This window comes from Phyllobates terribilis, unplaced genomic scaffold (genome assembly GCF_046119375.1).
Source record: "Phyllobates terribilis strain yellow unplaced genomic scaffold, ASM4611937v1 Scaffold_1__5_contigs__length_1240528914, whole genome shotgun sequence".
Taxonomy (NCBI): Eukaryota; Metazoa; Chordata; class Amphibia; order Anura; family Dendrobatidae; genus Phyllobates; species Phyllobates terribilis.
The window spans coordinates 894,861,752-894,878,276 of record NW_027362761.1 but is presented as its reverse complement, the minus strand read 5'-3'; the positions used below and the strand labels follow the sequence as shown (position 1 = coordinate 894,878,276).

At 37.0% G+C, this 16,525-nt stretch overlaps 1 protein-coding gene across 5 annotated transcripts in view; it reads right to left on the bottom strand.

The window, feature by feature from the left end:
• EGF (epidermal growth factor) overlaps positions 1-16,525 on the bottom strand; it is a 269,170-nt gene that overhangs the window by 38,740 nt on the left and 213,905 nt on the right. For all 5 annotated transcript variants that reach the window (XM_073640773.1, XM_073640784.1, XM_073640793.1 and 2 more), the window contains 3 exons: positions 11,087-11,248; positions 7,400-7,516; positions 3,221-3,346 (listed from right to left, as the gene is read on the bottom strand). In XM_073640773.1, coding sequence (XP_073496874.1) covers positions 3,221-3,346; positions 7,400-7,516; positions 11,087-11,248 — 405 coding nt within the window. The remainder of the gene's footprint in view (positions 1-3,220; positions 3,347-7,399; positions 7,517-11,086; positions 11,249-16,525) is intronic.

Below are 16,525 nucleotides of genomic sequence, written 5' to 3'. Positions count from 1 at the left end.
TGCTCCAGTAATTTAAACACTATTTACATGCAGATTAACACTATGTCTGCAGTTAGTGTTTCTGGACATGATAGGTTTAAGCAGCTATTTTTGAAACAATGACACTGCAAACATTTAGACATTAAGGGACAGGGCATCACAGTATAACCACAAGTCAATTAAACTCTAGGGCTAAGAGTCCAGTTAGGCTGGGGTAACACTTAGTGCTCAACATGTGTGTGGCACACAACAAATGTTCATCTTTCACCAGCATCATTATAGATTAATTGCTAATGGATTGCCTATTGTTACTGGCCACACAAGTGCACAGAAAAGTCACATTATGACTTGCCATTATAAAATTCATGTACAGTGGATCTGCCTGTGATTTAATATATATATATATACAGTACAGACCAAAAGTTTGGACACACCTTCTCATTTAAAGATTTTTCTGTATTTTCATGACTATGAAAATTGTACATTCACACTAAAGGCATCAAAACTATGAATTAACACATGTGGAATTATATACTTAACAAAAAAGTGTGAAACAACTGAAAATATGTCTTATATTCTAGGTTCTTCAAAGTAGCCACCTTTTGCTTTGATGACTGCTTTGCACACTCTTGGCATTCTCTTGATGAGCTTCAAGAGGTAGTCACCGGAAAGGGTCTTCCAACAATCTTGAAGGAGTTTCCAGAGATGCTTAGCACTTGTTGGCCCTTTTGCCTTCATTCTGCGGTCCAGCTCACCCCAAACCATCTCGATTGGGTTCAGGTCTGGTGACTGTGGAGGCCAGGTCATCTGGCGTAGCACCCCATCACTCTCCTTCTTGGTCAAATAGCCCTTGCACAGCCTGGAGGTGTGTTTGGGGTCATTGTCCTGTTGAAAAATAAACGATGGTCCAACTAAACGCAAACCGGATGGAATAGCATGCCACTGCAAGATGCTGTGGTAGCCATGCTGGTTCAGTATGCCTTCAATTTTGAATAAATCCCCAACAGTATCACCAACAAATCACCCCCACACCATCACACCTCCTCCTCCGTGCTTCACGGTGAGAACCAGGCATGTAGAGTCCATCCCTTCACCTTTTCTGCGTCGCACAAAGACACGGTGGTTGGAACCAAAGATCTCAAATTTGGACTCATCAGACCAAAGCACAGATTTCCACTGGTCTAATGTCCATTCCTTGTGTTCGTTAACCCAAACAAGTCTCTTCTGCTTGTTGCCTGTCCTTAGCAGTGGTTTCCTAGCAGCTATTTTACCATGAAGGCCTGCTGCACAAAGTCTCCTCTTAACAGTTGTTGAAGAGATGTGTCTGCTGCTAGAACTCTGTGTGGCATTGACCTGGTCTTTAATCTGAGCTGCTGTTAACCTGCGATTTCTGAGGCTGGTGACTCGGATAAACTTATCCTCAGAAGCAAAGGTGACTCTTGGTCTTCCTTTCCTGGGGCAGTCCTCATGTGAGCCAGTTTCTTTGTAGCGCTTGATGGTTTTTGCAACTGCACTTGGGGACACTTTCAAAGTTTGCCCAATTTTTCGCACTAACTGACCTTAATTTTATAAAGTAATGATGGCCACTCGTTTTTCTTTACTTAGCTGCTTTTTTCTTGCCATAATACAAATTCTAACAGCCTATTCAGTAGGACTATCAGCTGTGTATGCACCAGACTTCTACACAACACAACTGATGGTCCCAACCCCATTTATAAGGCAAGAAATCCCACTTATTAAACCTGACAGGGCACACCTGTGAAGTGAAAACCATTTCCGGTGACTACCTCTTGAAGCTCATCAAGAGAATGCCAAAAGTGTGCAAAGCAGTCATCAAAGCAAAAGGTGGCTACTTTGAAGAACCTAGAATATAAGACATATTTTCAGTTGTTTCACACTTTATTGTTAAGTATATAATTCCACATGTGTTAATTCATAGTTTTGATGCCTTCAGTGTGAATGTACAATTTTCATAGTCATGAAAATACAGAAAAATCTTTAAATGAGAAGGTGTGTCCAAACTTTTGGTCTGTACTGTATATATATACACTGTTTGAGAGGCAAAATGCTAATCCTTGCTGATGTACTAATTGTGGCTAGTATTTCTGTAATCTCTGCAGCTGCTTATAAATATTATATTACTCAGCGCTAATTTAGAGCAAAAAGAGAAAAAGTTTAAGTGGCAAATGCCTTTCTGAAGAACTTTTGCTTAAATCAGTGTTTCCCAAACTCCAGTCCTCACGGCCCCCAACAGGCCATGTTTTCAGGATTTCCTTAGTCTTGTACAAGAGGTAAAGTATCATCAAGGCATCAGGAATTCTCTCACCTGTGCAGTACTATGAAATACCTGAAAACATGACCTTTGGGGGCCATGAGGTCTGGAGTTTGGGAAACACTGTGTTAAAGGGGTTGTCAACTACTAGGACAACCGCTTCTCGATCTTAATGTTTGGTGCCGATAAAATAAACATACTTATACTCACCTCTCATGCCGGAGCCATTTCAGTGGTGTCGGCACTCGCATTCCCAGGGTTCTTCTGTGCCCAATCAGCACTGGCGTCACTGTCCCTACCTTCGGACAAATCAAACATCAAGAGCAAGTCAGAGAGCAGACGCCACCTTGGCTTTCTGTTGATGTTCAATACGTTCGAAGGTGGGGACAGTGACACCAGTCATGATTGAGCGCAGGGCTCACATGACATAATAACTGCACATGATCCCCGGGAACACGAGGGCCGGAACCGCTGAAATGGCGGCGGCACGCGAGGTGAGTATAAGTATTTTTCATTTATTGGCACCAAACATTAAGATCGAGTAGGGGTTGTCCTAGTAGAGGACATCCCCTCTAAAGACGTTTTCTCATCTTCATAGATGGATATTTTCAGACCGTAAGCATTTTTGCAGCTAACTGCTTATTAAAATTTGAAGCCTTTCTTGAGATATAAACACTTTTATTAACAACTCATTGAATTGGGTGACTGACCACCGCTCCTGTCTAGCCTTTTAGCACTGTGCTGAAGCTAGCTGGGATTAGAAGGTGACTGTGCACTCCAGTGATCCTGGACAACCTCAAAATAGTGTTTACAGGCTCAATAGAAAACAGCTTGTAAGCGCTTTACATGTTCAAAGTTCAAAATGTTGCTGTACAATATTGGAAATCAGCAAATTCTGTTAAATCATGTCAACCAGTGGATTTCTGTAATCACTCCTAAACTCAACATTGTAAATGACTTGTCACTTACCAGTGCACTCAAGACCACTTCCCAGAAAACCTTCTATGCATTTGCAAATATAACCACCCTCCATATTAATACATTCTGCTCGGTGTAAGTCACAAGCCGCAATATGTAAAAGGCATTCATCGATATCTGAAGGTAGAACAATAAATGATGTTATTATATAAGCATTCTACACTGTAATACATAATAACTTGGCATCATATTCTATACGACCATTTAAAAGTGGCACTGAAAATACAGAATCGCTTCCTCTATACTAAGAGCATGTCTTATAATATACAGTTAGGTCCATATATATTTGGACAGAGACAACATTTTTCTAATTTTGGTTCTAGACATTACCACAATGAATTTAAAACAAAACAATTCAGATGCAGTTGAAGTTCAGACTTTCAGCTTTCATTTGAGGGTATCCACATTAAAATTGGATGAAGGGTTTAGGAGTTTCAGCTCCTTAACATGTGCCACCCTGTTTTTAAAGGGATCAAAAGTAATTGGACAATTAACTCCAAGGCTATTTCATGGACAGGTGTGGGCAATCCCTTCGTTATGTCATTCTCAATTAAGCAGATAAAAGGCCTGGAGTTGATTTGAGGTGTGGTGCTTGCATTTGGAAGGTTTTGCTGTGAAGTAAACATGCGGTCAAAGGAGCTCTCCATGCAGGTGAAGCAAGGAATCCTTAAGCTGCAAAAACAGAAAAAACCCATCCGAGAAATTGCTACAATATTAGGAGTGGCAAAATCTACAGTTTGGTACATCCTGAGAAAGAAAGAAAGCACTGGTGAACTCATCAATGCAAAAAGACCTGGGCGCCCACGGAAGACAACAGTGGTGGATGATTGCAGAATAATCTCCATGGTGAAGAGAAACCCCTTCACAACAGCCAACCAAGTGAACAACACTCTCCAGGAGGTAGGCGTATCAATATCCAAATCTACCATAAAGAGAAGACTGCATGAAAGTAAATACAAAGGGTTCACTGCACCGTGCAAGCCACTCATAAGCATCAAGAATAAAAAGGCTAGACTGGACATTGCTAAAAAACATCTAAAAAAGCCAGCACAGTTCTGGAAGAACATTCTTTGGACAGATGAAACCAAGATCAACCTCTACCAGAATGATGGAAAGAGAAAAGTATGGCGAAGGCGTGGTACAGCTCATGATCCAAAGCATTCATCTGTAAAACACGGCGGAGGCAGTGTGATGGCTTGGGCATGCATGGCTGCCAGTGGCACTGGGTCACTAGTGTTTATTGATGATGTGACACAGGACAGAAGCAGCCGAATGAATTCTGGTGTATTCAGAGCCATACTGTGTGCTCAGATCCAGCCAAATGCAGCCAAACTGATTGGTCGTCGTTTCATACTACAGATGGACAATGACCCAAAACATAAAGCCAAAGTAACCCAGGAGTTTATTAAAGCAAAGAAGTGGAATATTCTTGAATGGCCAAGTCAGTCACCTGATCTCACCCCAATTGAGCATGCATTTCATTTGTTAAAGACTAAACTTCAGACAGAAAGGCCCACAAACAAACAGCAACTGAAAACCACCGCAGTGAAGTCCTGGCAGAGCATCAAAAAGGAGGAAACACAGCGTCTGGTGATGTCAATGAGTTCAAGACTTCAGGCAGTCATTGCCAACAAAGGGTTTTCAACCAAGTACTAGATATGAACATTTTATTTACAATTATTTAATCTGTCCAATTACTTTTGGTCCCTTTAAAAACAGGGTGGCACATGTTAAGGAGCTTAAACTCCTAAACTCTTCATCCCATTTTAATGTGGATACCCTCAAATGAAAGCTGAAAGTCTGAACTTCAACTGCATCTGAATTGTTTTGTTTAAAATTCATTGTGGTAATGTCTAGAACCAAAATTAGAAAAATGTTGTCTCTGTCCAAATATATATGGACCTAACTGTATAAGCATCTGAATTCAGGACGGGGTGTGGAATGTGGTCGCAGCTTTTTCACCCTCTTGTTACTAGTTTGCTACTAGTAATATTAGGGTTTTATGTGGGAGTTGTTTTTATCAGAATGGAATTCAAGAAAGGAAGTATGCTTAAAAATTTGTAATACATGGCAAAGTGCTTGCATGGACATGGAACAAATAGCATTACTCATAGTTTACATTTCACACTCACAGTATGTTTCCTCAACAGGAGATCGCTGCTGTATTTGAAAAGTAATGTCACGTCTGTATGTGTGATATCAAATTATACAAAGTTTCTTGTATTTATCATACATTCTTCGCAAAAAAAAAGCCAATAAGTCTATGTAGTAATGGCAGACACTATATCAGCTTTTAAAAAAGGGCTGGATGATTTGTAAAAAAAAAAAAATATATATATTTTTTTGCATGTGTCTCTATATTCCGAGACCTGTAATATTTTTTAGTTTTTAGTCAATGGGGCTGTGTAGGGGCTTGTTTTTTGCACTCTGTGACAATGTTTTTATTGATGCCATTTTGGGGTAGATACAACATTTTTGATTGCCTTGAGAACGTCAGTTACATTACATACTGCAGTTCTCTAGTATAAGGTATATAATATGAGCAAGCAAACAATCGCAGATTCAAGTGCCCCAAAAAGACTAAAAAATATAGTTAAAAGGTAAAAAAATATATTGAAAAAAAAAAAAAATAGAATTAATATAAACTTTAAATCACGTCTCTATTCGCCATTCAATAGAAAATTAAAAATATATGAACATATTTAGTATTATTGTGTCTGTAAACTGTTTCATTTCTCAAAATATAATGTTATTTAAGCTATATGTAAAGCCCCAAAAATTTAAATGTCAGTATTTAAAAAGTTACGGTTCTCGGGAAATGGCAACCTCTCACTCCGCCCATTTTTTCATCCAATTATCCAAGGACGAGGTGGGCTTGAGCCTATCTAATGATTTTACAAATTACTTTATAAACATCCTATTGAATAGATGCCTACCTTTCCATATTTCCGATGCTCTCACAAATGCTCAACCTTCAATTAAAGAGTATATTGATAGGTGTGCAGGCTCGGACTGGCCCATAGGAGAACAGGAGAATCCTCTGGTGGGCCGCCATGCAGGAGTGGGCCACCACCCTCTTATATGAACAGTACTTGGCACAATACACTAAATTCACTATATACAGACAAAGGCATCATCTTATTAATTTAACAATCTACCCAGTCTGTTGCTATGGAAATTTGTGAAAGAGAGTAAAGTCAAAATTGCCCTTGGCACCCCAGTCCGATATTGGGTGTGCCGATAGTAGTAAGAAGAGATGCCTATTTTGTCCCTATAATTGCCAATTGATAGTGCACAAATCGTCTTGAGACTGTTTCCTGGCTCGTTTTTACAGGCTGAAAATCGATGGGGAGAGAACAATGCCTAATACGAATGTTCTGTCGCCATACAGTAACATTTTATCAGCAGCACATGCCCTGTTTCCAAGTGGCGATATGCTGCGGTTAATAAGTATATCTTTGCTGACATACATGATCCAATTACCCTTTGCACGTTTGGGTAATCGCTAAGATCGTTCCAATGAACGCTTGTTCGCTGATTATCTACCCGTGTCAATGCAGCATTACCCTATATTATTCCATTGTCATCCTCTTTATCCCAGAACCTTTTCTTTTTCTCTGCCTTATCATCATCCCTTGTTTCATGTTTGATTGTTATAAAACTGTTTAAGAAATGTTATATTTTCTTTGAGATACTGTAGCTTTTATTTAGAAAGAATGAGATAGTATTTTTTATTTGCACGTTAGAAGATAACGTAGGGTGTAGAGAATTTTCTACCATCATGATATCAAGTTTAATTTATCTTACTTGGCGTAACATTTGCAAAAATGTGATTACAAAAATACAGCAATCATTCATTTCGAGAACAGTTTAAGCAAAGTTGGCTCGCATGAGCAAAAATCTTGAAAAGCTAAAGTTGGCAAAGATACCAAAAAAATGTAAAATGTTTGTTTGGATTAAAGAAATGTTTTATATATCACATCCGTGTCAACCTGTTCATTCCCACAGATTTCCAGAGCCAAGACACTTAATATAATAATAATTTGGTGATGCACTCTGCATTTATGGTGGCAAGCTTATAGCTTGGCGCTGACGAAGTGCTCAACATACCTTTATGTCACCTACTATTAAAGATAAAGTCATAAAGAAGGATTTGACAAATGTCATTACCATTACAGGTCCTGCCATTCCCAGTATAGCCTTCCAAGCACTGGCATCTTGGTCCATCTTCTGATGGCACACAGCGTGCATTGATATCGCACTGACTCTGCATGCAGAAACGCTCATCTGTTCAGAGAACAAAGTTTACAGGCTTACAAATCTGCCAAAGAAAGAATTACACAAGGAACAGGTGCACCTACTATGTGACCTTTTAAAATCACTTTTTCAGGTCAATATGGATTATTCTTAAAATACAATCATGGCAACTAGTTATTAGAGTATATAGCTGTCTATAGTTTCCAACAAGGGAAGATTTGGCTAGATTAACAGCGTGAATCCCTAGCTCAGGTCTATGCCGCAAATAAGATAACAAAGATTCACTACAGTTTCTACATGTGTAAATGAGCAACTCATCATTGTTATTAATAACTGAGAAAACTAAAATACGGCTTCATAGGAAGGTTTGTCAGGGGTCCCTGCTATCATTTAAATATATATATATATATATATATATATTTAAATATGTATAATATGTATATATAAATTGTTTAATTTTAATAACACTAATAAAATAAATAATAATAAATACAATAAAATAAACATAAATAAAATAATAATAAAGTAAACAGAGTAAATAAATCATAATAAAGTAAAATAAATAATAAGAATAAATTTAAATAGATGCAAATAGATAGATTAAATTGTTTAATTTAAATAGATACATTCTAATGTGTATGGATGAGACATATAATTACATTGATATCTATTTTTCATACGCAGTTACGGTTTAATAATAACTTTGTGAAGTCTGCGTACACACTTATAAATATTAAACTTATTAAAACATTAAATACAATAAATTACGGATGGGTGGGGTAGATCTATAGGTTTTCCCCTGAATATCAGTTATAAAGATTATACAGGTTATGCAGTTTTGAATCGCTCTTCCCAATCTTTCTGCAATAACCAATTTTTAAAGGAATAATTAAACAGAATCTTAAACATAAATATTAAGGCCGTGTTCCCACATTTTTTCTGCATCAAAATATGCAATAGCAATCTGATCAGATTATAATAATAATAATCTTTATTTGTATATAGCGCCAACATATTCCACAGCGCTTTACATACATTATTGTGTTTTTGCTGCATTTTTTTTAAAGCAAAATTGACACAATGTTTATTTTAATTTGTTTTATTAGTGACGAAACTGGAATTCATACATTTTTCAGGCTCTCCATTGAAGACTCTAAAAAAAAAAAACGAACCAAAAATCGCATAGTTCAACAGCATTTATAAATGCACAGTGGGCACGAGTTTTCATGAAATATCATCCACTTTCCTTGAAATGTTAAACCAAGCAGATTTTCTGCACATAAAAAATGCAGCAGAAAAAAACAGAATTAATATACTATATAAGATTTTCTTAACCAAGACTAATAATATTCACTTCCTTTGTCATATAAAGAATTTAACATATGATAAATTGTGGAAATTGCGAAGTATTACAGAGTACTTTGAGTCATCAGATCACCAAAAATGTAATGTTTTCAATTAATCCCAAATGTCTGACACTTTTTATAAAATCATTACTGATCATCAGAATTATTATATTGGCAACAAAGAGGGTTATGGGAACACCTGATAATTTGAACCCCCATTTTTTTTATAAAACAAGCCATTATTCCAAATTAAACAATTAAAATGTTTTAGCTTATAAATGAGCTTATAATTAGCCCCAAGAAAAATACAATTATTTACAATTAAAGTGCTTTATCTTTATTGTCATTACAACCATTAGATATGTTTTGGTGGGGCCATTATATCCCTGCTTCTTATAAATTATTTCAGAGAACAGCATACCAAATTCTCACTAAATAAAAGCAAAATGCATGGAAATCATACCAAAACTGTGAAATATTGAGCAGATAAAGATCCATTGTCATGTTATTAAATGTTCAATTAAATTACATTAAATTATCAAAATAATATGAGCCCACAAAACATAAAAGGGGTAATGTAGTAAAAGGGTCTTTTGGCTGTCTCCCTATTAGAAAAGTCAAACTCTGCATCAGAAGTATGTTGGGCACGATGCTAACTTTGATAATGCATATTTTTAACCTTCGAAAAATGTTGAAATACGTGGATGTCCAATTTATTTTTTGTATGTTTTAGGCTATGTGCCCACAGGCAGGAAATAGCAGCATTTTGGAAGCAGCGTATTTTAGCTACTTCCAAAACTCTGTGTTCTAATCACGCAGTTAAATCCGCAAGTGTTCACTGAACCATGCAGATTTAACGCATCTAATGAATGGCTATGAGTTTAACTATGGGTTTAACTACAGATAATTAACATGCTGCGGCTCATAAAGCCGCATCGCCGGTGAGTCAAATAGAAGCACAAATAGCATGGGCATGGGATTTCTATAAATCTCATCCACTGTGCTTGTAATATGGAACGCAGCATTTTGGACGCAGTGCATATCAGCTGCGTCCAAAACGCTGCTATTCCTGATCATCTGCACGTACCCTTAGTAATATAAGTTTTGAGTTATGATATCTTCAACATCCATAACTTCTTATACATGATCCTGATACAGATAAACCATAAGTGAATACATAGAAAAATAGCTAAATAAATAGATAAAACTCAAAAGATATATGAAACCTAGATAGATGCAAGATATATAGTGAAAGAAAGGAAGGAAGGAAGGGAGAATGAAAGAAAAAAAGAAAAGAAGGAAGGGAGAAAGAAAGAAACAAAAAAAGAAGAAAAAAAGAGAGCAGTCTGTGGCTATTGGTCCATTATACACATAGGAGTAGATAGATAGATAGATAGATAGATAGATAGATAGATAGATAGATAGATAGATAGATAGATAGATTGTACATAGATAAGTAGATAGATAGAAAGATAGATAGATAGATAGATTGTAGATAGATAGATAGATAGATAGATAGAATAGATAGATATGATAGACGTATGTGTTTAAGATTAAGAACTTTAGATTGAAACTTTAGAGAATAAAACATGATGAGATAGATAGGTAAATAGATAGATATATACTAAATAAATAGATAGATAGATAGATAGATAGATAGATACATAAATAGATAGATACATAGATAGATACATACATAGATACCGTAGATACTAAAAAGATATATGAAACCTATATGGATAGATGCTAGATATATAGAGAAAGAAAGAAATAAGTCTGTGGCTATTGGTTCATTACACACATAGGAATAGATAGATAGATAGATAATAGTTGGATATATGGCTATATAGATATATTGATAGATAGATAATATATATATGGATAGATAAATAAATTAATAGATTTATGGATATATAAATAATAGATATGGATAGATAGATAGATAGATAGATAGATAGATAGATAGATAGATAGATAGATAGATGATATGATAGATGTATGTGTTTAAGATTAAGAACTTTAGATTGAAACTTTAGAGAAGAAAACATGATGAAGATGGATTAGTTACTCAATTGTTGAAAATAATCAAAAATCCAATTTGCAACATGATAAGTAGATTACTACAGACAATAACATTACTAAATAAAAAAAAGTTCCAAAGGAAATCTTGAAAAATACATCCAAATTCGTAGGAAAACGCAATTAGAAATAGAAGCATAACATGTATATGACTCTTGAGTATGATATATCTTACCTGACACCAATATTTCAGCAACCAGCTCATTACTGGCATGGGAATTATCAAGTGTCTCATAAAAGATGGTAGTAAGCGGGCCATGAAGAAAGGACTCGTCGTGCGCTGTCTCATTGCCTACAGTTATGTCTTTTCTACGTTCGGGTGTGTTGTCAGTAATGGCTGTAACACAGAAAAGCGTCAAACTTCATCTTAAACTAATTACACATTCATTATATCACACAGCTTTCTTATTATTACTAGTATTATAAGGGGCATTATGAGTATAATAGGATCAGTAGATAAATTTAGACAGCTAGAAGTAGAATTATGTTTTATTATAGCCAGGTGCCTGGTGGCCTGTTCCATAATTTGGTGCATGTTTTGTTATAGGCAGAGACTAAGTTTAAACTGAAGGCTGAATAAAAGTGTTACACTTCTAACAAGCTAATGCATTTCACTTTGAACATGAGCCAGCGCTTAAGTCCTAGGCCTTTAAAGAAGATGAACGAGGACACTCCCTCCAACACAGAGGGTGCCAAGCCAGGATATCTGGACACTTCACAAGTATTCTCAGATTAGATAGTCAGCACACTAAAGCTTCTATTATGCTACATCAAGGCATCTAAAGCAGTCCTCTTCCCCTTTTCCATTCTTTATGCGGCAGCCAGAAATACAATTCAATCCATGAAGGGTATCAAAACAAAGTGGATCTTCTAATTCCATCCTCCTAACACTATAAAAGATTATGACTGCAATGTAGTTCTGAGCGCGTAGAAAAACAATGACTCACATGTGCTTTATTGTCTATTTAGGGAGAACGTGCGGAGGACCCACATGGTAATGACATGATAAGCTCACAAAACAAAACTCCTATAAATGATCTACCTGAGTGCACCCTGTAAATAATCCCATATTTGGGAGGAGATTACCTTAATCCCTGAATACCTGCTGTTGTTTCAGGGGCATTAGCAGTTTTTCCATGGCTCCATTTGATAAAGTCTTTATTAAGCGAATGACGAGCCTGCAGTCTGCTGTCATACTTCAGCACTCTCACACCTTTTCATGAATGGAAAACTGTTCTTCCATAATGAGCTCATCCGTGTCAGCTTGCAGGTCATAGTTTTACAGGTAAATGGGTAAAAAAAACTCAGCACCCTCCAAATAAGAATGCAAGTTTATTTAGGACATTTTAATAATGCATAAACAAGTAGCAAATGTCCGGTGCCCTATAGGGAATCTGTCAGGAGGATCAACCCTCATAAGCCGTCTATATGGGCATGTAGGTCATAGAAAGTTGAATAAAATGACACCTTGATGTTTGCGATCCGATATCTCATTCCAGAGAAATCTACATTTTTCATGTAGATCAAGAGAGCAGCTTGTCAGTCATTACATGTCTCACACTGGTAACACCCCCCCCCCTCCCCCTTTCATTTAAAGTAATCTTTGGGGGCAGATTCTCATGCAGGTCTTAATAGCTCATCTGCATATTAAAGGGGCTGTCCACTACTATTAATAATTGGCCATTCTATTTTTATGTTGAAAATAAGTATCTTTGTAATTACCTTGCTTTGCAGTTACTGCCTGTGAGTGGCGCTATCTCTGGCCACTCACAGGCATCACGTGACCCCCGGCTGCAGCCGGCTCTGACATCCGCTGATGTCACGTAATGTTCCGGATGCAGCCGGGGGTGACTTACTTCTGCGTTACACAGTGGAGGCCAGCGATAGCGCCACTCACAGGCAGTAATTGCAAAGCAAGGTATTTACAAAGACACTTATTTTCAACATAAAAATAGAATGGCCAAATATTAAAAGTAGTGGACAACCCATTTAAGGCTATGTTCACACATGTTGGGTTTTGCAGCATCACAAATCGGCAGCAAAACCCGATCTCTGGCAGGAAATCAGCTGCATCAAAAACGCAGGTTTTGCTGCGTTTTTTTATGCATTTTTTGTTCGCTTTTTCAGCCCTTTTTTCACTGTCCTTCTGTTTCTATTTATGCATGTACATAAAGTTCTGTGAAAAAAAAGAACCCTATTCTATTTTGCCTTCAAAAACGCTGAAAAAACGCTGATGCAACGTTTTTTTCACCACCTATTACTTCCTATGGGTGAAAAAACACTCAAAGAACTGATATGCTCTATTTTCCAAAAACCCAACCAAGGCACAAAATACGCAACAACAAAAAAACATGTGTGTACAGAGAATTCTGGTTTCTCATAGATTTTGCTGATACTGCAAAACGCAGCTGAAAATTTGCATAAAAATCTGCAGCAAAAAATGCTGAAAAACACAACATGTGTGAACATAGCCTATGAAAAATATGGATTTCTTTGGAATAAGACATCGGATTGCAGATATCAAGGTATCATTTTATTCAGCTTCCTATGACCTACACACCCATATAGACGGCTTAGGAGGGGTGATCCTATTGACAGATTCCTTTTAAGAGTGCAGACTTTTCTATACACATTAATTTCGGTTGCTAACCAGCTCCATGCAACTGAAACTTCTAAACTGGCGTAACTTTTCTATTCGTTTTTCAAGTATACAGTCATGGCCGAAAATGTTGGCACCACTGAAATTGTTTCAGAAAATGAAATATTTCTCCCAGAAAAGTATTGCAATTATATATGTTTTGTTATACCCATGTTTATTTCCTTTGTGCGTATTGGCCTTTTTTTCTCAGTTTTGTTTGTGTTGTTCCAATACACACAAAGGAAATAAACATGTGTATAACAAAACGTGTAATTGCAATAATTTTCTAGGAAAAATACCTCATTTTCTGCAACAATTTCAAGGGTGCCAATTAGTGATGGGCGAACGTGCTCAGATAAGGGGTTATCCGAGCACGCTCGAGTCCTAACCGAGTATCTTCAGCGTGCTTGCAAAATATGTTCGCGTCACCACAGTTGCATGTCCCGCGGCTGTTAGACACATGTAGGGATTGCCTCTTTGTCAAGCAATCCCTGCATGTGTCACGGCTTTCAAGCAGCCACGAATCATGCAGCTATGGAGACGCGAACATATTTTGCAAGCACGCTGAAGATACTTGGTTAGGACTCGAGCGTGCTCGGATAACACCTCATTTAAAAACATTTATCATCTAAAAACCCTCCAGAGATGAAGGTCTGTGTTTCCTTCTCTCCTGTTTTACTTTACTGGTGCAAAAAAAAAACAAATGTATCAAGTGTCCAAGCCCTTCCATACATTAAAAATTTAAATAGTATAAAGGAGCAGGTTTTGCTGTGTTTTTGCTGCTTTTTTGGTGTGGATTTTAAATGTCACTTGTCTACAGTACATGTTTAATAATGTTATTTTTCTAAAATATCTAAAAAGAATCAAAAACACATAGTTGCACTTTTTGCAGCATTTTTGCCCTTTCTCATTGCTCTCCATGGTGATAAAAAGTTGCAAAAACGCTAAAAGAGGGTTACAGAGTATTACATTTCTAGGGTATACAGTATAATTTTAAAGCAAGTGCTTGCTCTATTTTTAACTACTGGTTTATTTGTTGATCTGCATTATTTATTAGCATATTATGGCTTATGTAGGGGCCTATACAGGGATTATTTTGGGTCAGCTATCGTTGAGTGGAGGAGCCACTATCGCTATTTAGGGTGCTAACCTCCACAGCAAGAAAGGGAACAGGTCTTTGTAAGGGCCACTTATAGGGATGTTGTAGTTAATCGCCCTATGTCTGTTGTCTCGGATATACATTTTTTAGCCCTATATCCCTTCTTTGAGCACTTCAAATATATATATTTTTAGATTATTACTCTTTTCGGGGAATATAATGTCATGGTCGAAAGTGTTGGCATCCTTGAAACTGTTCCAGAAAATGAAGTATTTCTTCCAAAAAATGAATGCAATTACAAGTTTTGTTATACACATGTTTATTTCCTTTGTGTGTATTGGAACAACACTAAAAAAACTGAAAAAAAGGCAAATTGGACATAATTTTACACTAAGCCCCAAAAATGGACAGGTCGAAATTGATGGCAACCTCAACTTAATATTTGGTTGCACATCCTTTGGAATAAATAACTGCAATTAATTGCTTCCTCTAACCATCAACACGCTTCTTACACCTCTCAACTGGAATTTTGGACCACTTTTCTTTTGCAAATTGCCCCAGGTCTCCAAGTCAAGGCACCCAGTGCCAGAGGCAGCAAAACAGCCCAAAACCATCTTTGATCTTCCACCATATTTGACTGTAGGTACTGTGTTCTTCTCTGTAGGCCTCATTCCGTTTTCGGTAAACAGTGGAATGATGTGCTTTACCAAAAATCTTTATCTTGGTTCCATCTGTTCACAAGACGCTTTCCCAGAAGGATTTTGTCTTACTCACGTACATTTTGGCAAGCTGAAGTCTAGTTTTTTATGTCTATGTGTCAGCAATAGGGCCCTCCTGGGTCTCCTGCCATAGCGTTTCATTTCATTAGAATGTCGATCGACAGTTAAAGCTGACACTGATGCACCCAGAGCTTTCAGGACAGCTTGGATTTCTTTGGAACTTGATTGGGGCTGCTTATCCACCATCCAGACTATCCTGCGTTGCAACCTATCATTAATTTTTTTCTGCCGTCCACGTCCAGGGAGATTAGCTACAGTTCCATGGGTTGTAAACTTCTTGATTATGTTGCGCATCGTGGACAATGGAACATGAAGATCTCTGGCGATGGACTTGTAACCTTGAGATTGTTGATATTTTTCAACAATTTTGGTTCTCAAGTCCTCAGACAGTTCTCTCCTCCTCTTACTGTTCTCCATGCTTAGTGTGGCACACACAGACATACAATGCAAAGATTGAGTCAACTTCTCCCCTTTTTATCTGGTTTCAGGTGTGATTTTCATATTGCCCACACCTGTTACAGGTGAGTTTGAACGACCATCACATGCTTGAAACAAAGTTGTTTACCCTAAATTTTTGGAAAGGTGCCAACATTTTTGTCAGGCCCATTTTTGGGGTTTAGTGTGAAACTATGTCCAATTTGCGTCTTTTTCTCTTTTTTTTTTGTGTCGTTCCAATGCACACAAAGGAAATAAACAGGTGTATAACAAAACACGTGTAATTGCAATAATTTTCTGGGAGAAATACTTCATTTTCTGCAACAATTTCAAGCGTCCTACCATACATGACTGTATGGTGATTTTGGAATATTGTTTGCACCATTCACCATACCTCTTCCCTATTTGGATTACATATTATCACATATCAATTTTTTTGTGTGTTTTTAAGTGGATCATTTTAAATAGTCTCTAACAAAGATTAAATATTTTATACACAAGGGTAGTGGCTGCTTTGGACACAAAAACATTGAAAAAGTGACATGCTGCAGATTTAAAAAATGCAGCAGTTTTCCAATTCAGTCACGAAAAAAAACAAGTTTGTGTATAAGATTTCTGAAATCTCATTGCTTTTGCTGGTACTGTAAAAAGCAACTTTTAATT